Source organism: Kryptolebias marmoratus, linkage group LG24, assembly GCF_001649575.2.
Source record: "Kryptolebias marmoratus isolate JLee-2015 linkage group LG24, ASM164957v2, whole genome shotgun sequence".
Lineage (NCBI taxonomy): Eukaryota > Metazoa > Chordata > Actinopteri > Cyprinodontiformes > Rivulidae > Kryptolebias > Kryptolebias marmoratus.
This window is the reverse complement of record NC_051453.1, coordinates 6562850-6567717: the sequence shown is the minus strand read 5'-3', so window position 1 is coordinate 6567717 and position 4868 is coordinate 6562850. Positions and strand designations below refer to the sequence as shown.

The window sequence follows — 4868 nt, the reverse complement described above, 5'->3', positions numbered from 1 at the left end:
GCACACTTTTGGTTTTCTCAAGATAATCTGATTTGTGACCTTCAGCCTGGATAGACCGAGTCCTATCTGTTAAATAGTTTTTAAACCATTTCAGAGCTTTGGAACCAAAGCCAACAATCTTACGTTTGTCTAAAACTAATTCATGATCTACTGAGTCAAACGCTTTTGAGAGATTTACAAATAAGGCAGAAGTCTTCCAATTACTTTAACTGAAGGCTTGAATTAAAATATGTGCAATAAGCTCAGTAATAATATCTGCAGCTATCTTTAAGAGGTAAGGATCCGGGTTGTCTGGACCTGCAGATTTTTTTCTGCTCAAGCTTTCTCTTTCACTGTGGTAAAAGAGTGTGGATCAAAGATATGTGTCGGCCATCTTGAATCGAACTGACTCCAAAAGTCCATATAAATGTATGACAAAGGATTAGTATCTAAGAGTTTCACTAAAATCTGTCCAGTGGCTCATGATTATTATGTTTTTTTTCACTCTACAGAGAAATGAACATGCCCACATAGTCACCTGTCGCCTTCTGCAGCGGGCAGTAATTACGACAGTCAGGCTGGTAACTGATCCAAGCTGAGAACGCCACATCAACGAACATTCGTTATTAATCAACACATTACGGTTATAGATCAGGAGTCATGACAGCAATACTGAACCATGAAACTCATTTTTGCACCTTGTTCTCTTCAGAAAACAAAGGGACTTACCTTCATCTCAAGACAAAAAAACCCACATTTTCTTGACCTACTGAGATAAAACCAGCACGTTTACTTTGAGATAAAGGAACTGATCTTGAGAAAATCCCATTAAAATAAATAACAATTAAAATCCCACTTGATGAAAATAATTTTGAGCCTTTGTAAAACAATTACTTTTTATCTGAAGACATATCAATTAAATCAAATTAAATCTCTTTAATTATGCTACAATGATGAATTATTTAGAGCTGTTCAGCTCATTCTGTGAAAATCCCAGTATTGTCATATTTGACAAACAATCATGATGGGATTGTTTCATTAATTTTGTACCTCTAAGTATGAGTCACTGTTGAATTACGAGTATTCATCTTTCATGCGAATTAGGGAGAAAATACTAAAGGACCGACTCACCCTTTAAACTACAGGCTGATGAAACAGGTTAAACGTCAAGTAAGTTAAGTTTGACCTGTGGGTGAAAAGCCAGGTATGTCGCACACCGAAATGACAGTCGGAGTCGTTGGATTCCAGCCAATACATGGGGGATTTTATTGACACATTTACTCTTGATCAGCTTGCCCCAAAATCCCAAAGTATCTTTGAGAAAGGGCGTATTTATACAGAAATCAATGCATGATGACTATGCATACTTCTGACCATTTACGTAACTTCTACGACACTGGGTCTAGCTCAACCCAGTGTGTTTCCTGGATTCTAAGAACCAGACAAATCCTGTGTTCCAGGAATCCTCCTGTTATCACCTCTCACTGTTCCCAAGTTCTGGCAAAAACATCCGGACATAACTGGCAAAAACAACCGGACATTCCTAACAAGGCCTGGTGAACTTCTGCACTCTCTATTCTCCTCCACAGACCCAGCCGACTGAAGTGTGTGTTCAGTTTCTTACCAACCTCTTCTTTCAGGTTCATCAAGGTACGCAAGTGTGTCTCTCTGTTGACACATTACACGACATGTAGGTGTGTGCTTTTGTTGGCTGTAGTTCCCAGAATTTCCTCCAGAGTCTCTCTGATGGAAAGCACAAAGAGAAAAGCAGTTGTAGGGAAATGAGCATAAAAAAAAGAAAATGACATCAAAGAGTCACACAGAGAAAAACTATTGTGAGACTCTGCGTGTATGACGAACACAAAACCTCCCCCCACCCCTGACAGTTGTGGTTTTGCTCTAACTCATATATAAGCTGAGATGTGATACTGTGACATTTCTGAGAAAGACAACTGAGTTACACGAAGACAGGTTGCCTACATGGACTCCCCTGAAACGAAAAAACTATCATCTGTCTAGACTTTTCTGCTTCACCTCATGGAAACTTTTGATCACTTGAGATCACCTCATGGATTTGTTTTGTTTACGCTCCTTGCAACAATCAGCAAAGGTAAACTTCTTGAAAACCTTTTTAATTTCTTCCTTCTTTAGGAACTTAAAAAGAACTCTGTAGCTATAACGCCATCATGTAAAGACTCGGGGAGAGATAACGATCAAATGTGTGAAAGTGACAGTTCCAGTGCAGCAAATTACCAGCCACAGACAATGGTTAGCTTATCAGCTATGTGTGGTTTCAGGAGGTGACTCTTGTTCTGTTGCCTCAGTCAAGCGACTAACAAATAATGTTTAATGTTTTAAAACTTTTATTCAAAGCTCGGATCTGCGCCAGTCGGAATCATTTTTAAAGAATAAAATAACAAATTCCTACGAATAAATGTAAATTAGTTCTTTTAAAATGACTAAAAACAAACTGTATTGTTCAGTGAATCTGCAATCTGCGACCCCAATTCAGAAAAAAAGTTACGACTTTGTGTAAAATGTAAATTAAAACTGAATGAAATCATTTTCAAATCTCACGAAGCCATATTTTATTGGAACACAGTAAACAAATCAAATGTTTAAACTAAGAAACTGTATCATTTTTGGGGGGGAAAAATTTGAATTTGATAGCAGCAATGCATCTCAAAAAGTTGACACAGTCATGTTTATCGCTGTGAAGCATCTCCTCGTCTTTTAACAACAGTCTGTAAACATCAAGGACCTGAGGAGAGCAGTTGCTGGAGGTTTTGGAGGGAAGGTTGTCCCATTTTTGTCTAATGTAGGATTCTTTGCTGATTTTTTTGTTTCGTGATGCATGAAATGTTTTCAGTTGATGAGAGGTCTGGACTGCAGGCAGGTCAGTTCAGCTCCTGGACTCTTGCTGTTAGAATGGAGGCAGTCTGTGGTTCAGCATTGTCTTGCTGAAATATCTTCTCTGAAAAAGACATTGTCTGGATGGAAGCCTATGTTGTTCTAAAACCTTATACACTTTTGTGCATCAGTGGTGCCTTTCCAGATGTGTACCCCACCAATGCACCCCCATACCATCAGAGAGGCAGGCTTTTGAACTGTGAACTCTTGGATGGTGTTCACATATGACTTCTTCTTTGCCTGATAGAGCTTTAACCTGTATTTGTGGATGGTACACTGATCTGTGGAAGTGTTCCTGAGTCCATGCAGCGATGTCCAGAACAGAACCAGACCTGTTTTTAATGCAGAGGCCCCTGAAGACAAGAAGATCACGAGGATCCAGTATCGACTTTCAGCCTTTTCCTTTGATCTCAGTGACTTCTGCAGATTCTTGAAATCTTTTCATGATATTATGAACTGTAGATCATGATTCAATGTCTTTCCAGTTGTCCATTGAGGAACATTATTCTGAAATCGCTCCACTATTTTTTGCAGACTGTTGAATCTCTGTCCATCTTTTTTCAGCCTCTCTAAAATGTTCTTTTTATACCCAGTCCTCTTACTGACCTGTTGCCAGTTATCACATTTAGCTGTAAGATGCTCCTCCAGCTGTTTCTTATTTGTTACAACAAACTTTTACAGTTTTTGTTGTCTCTTTCCTGGCCCTTATAAGATGTGTTGCTGCCATAAAATTCAAAACTACCTTATTTTGTTTCTAAAAATGATAGATTTTCTTAGTTTCAATATTTGATATGCTTACTTTGTTTGAGAATAAAATGTGAGTTTATGAGCTTCACAAATCGTTGCATTTTTTTGGAATAAATGTCATAAAACCTTAAAGTTGTCAGAAACTTTGCTTCCATAATTAAAACAAGAATAACATCTGATCAAACACACAAAGTTTTCGTTAATCCAGTGGTCTGTTTACTGCGATATCTAAGAAAAAAGCAGCAAATGATATAAATCTGAAATCTGCTTTCTCCTCAGGGTTGGCATGTGAGGCTCCTTCCAGTCCTCAGTGCTTCAGACGAAATGAGGAAGAGTCTGTTTACATTTGCGAATGGGGCTTCGACACAAACGAGAGCGACGTGACATTTGACCTTTACTTTCAGTGAGTACTGCTCAGAGCTGCAGGCACAGAAGGTCTTCTCGGTTCATTGAGATTTTGGTTTGCATTTTGTAAAAGTGCAATGAATAGCAACAAGGTACACAGCATCCAAACAAACTTGTATCAGCTCTGTAAGGGATGTGGAGATGGGTGGCAGATCACCACTTCCTCCTGCTGCACAGCAGTGAAGCTAAACTATTGCAGAACCTTGATATCTTGATAGTAAAGGTAGTCAGCGTGCACGATTCGGTAATTTTAAACATTAAATCAAGTGCTCAGCTTCTAAAGGGAATTGTGCATTTAAAGGATCAGTGTTCACTGTAATAAAGCCTTATTTGTTATGGATAAAACTAACACATTTCATCTTCAATCAAGTGTGACAGTATAAGCAGGTCGGGAGGATAAACATGGCAGTAATATTGTTTGTACAAACACATTGCCCTCTGTGTGATTACTTACGTCAGAAATCAAATAAATTGCCATAATTTGAGTATTTGAAGGCCTCTTTGCAGCTGTTTTGTCAGCACACACAACAAAAAAACTCAACAAAAGAAAGTGCAGCAGTTTTATTTACCCATAAGCAGTGTTGCAAGTAACATGTTTTACTGTGAGGCGTACTCCATCAGTTGCTGTTAGGCTTTTTGTTTGCTTATGTGCAGCAACTACACCATAAACAGGGGTGGAAATTAGCCCCCGCCACCGGCCAAATGCGGGTAAATATTTGAAGTGGCGGGTGAATTTGATCAACACACACGCCACTGTGGCTGGTTGGCAATTTGAACAGAAAAAGGTGTTATTTGTCCTCCTGACATATAGGGGGCAGTAATGTGCT

The 4868-nt window shown here is 38.9% G+C and overlaps 1 protein-coding gene across 2 annotated transcripts in view; it reads left to right on the top strand.

Moving 5' to 3' along the window:
• The first annotated feature begins 1931 nt into the window (after positions 1 to 1931).
• Positions 1932 to 4868, top strand: part of il12rb1 (interleukin 12 receptor subunit beta 1) — an 11908-nt gene continuing 8971 nt past the window's right edge. For both annotated transcript variants that reach the window (XM_017413398.3, XM_025005318.2), the window contains exons 1-2: positions 1932 to 2089; positions 3916 to 4039. In XM_017413398.3, the coding sequence (XP_017268887.1) occupies positions 2017 to 2089; positions 3916 to 4039 (197 nt within the window). In that variant the 5' untranslated portion in view covers positions 1932 to 2016. The remainder of the gene's footprint in view (positions 2090 to 3915; positions 4040 to 4868) is intronic.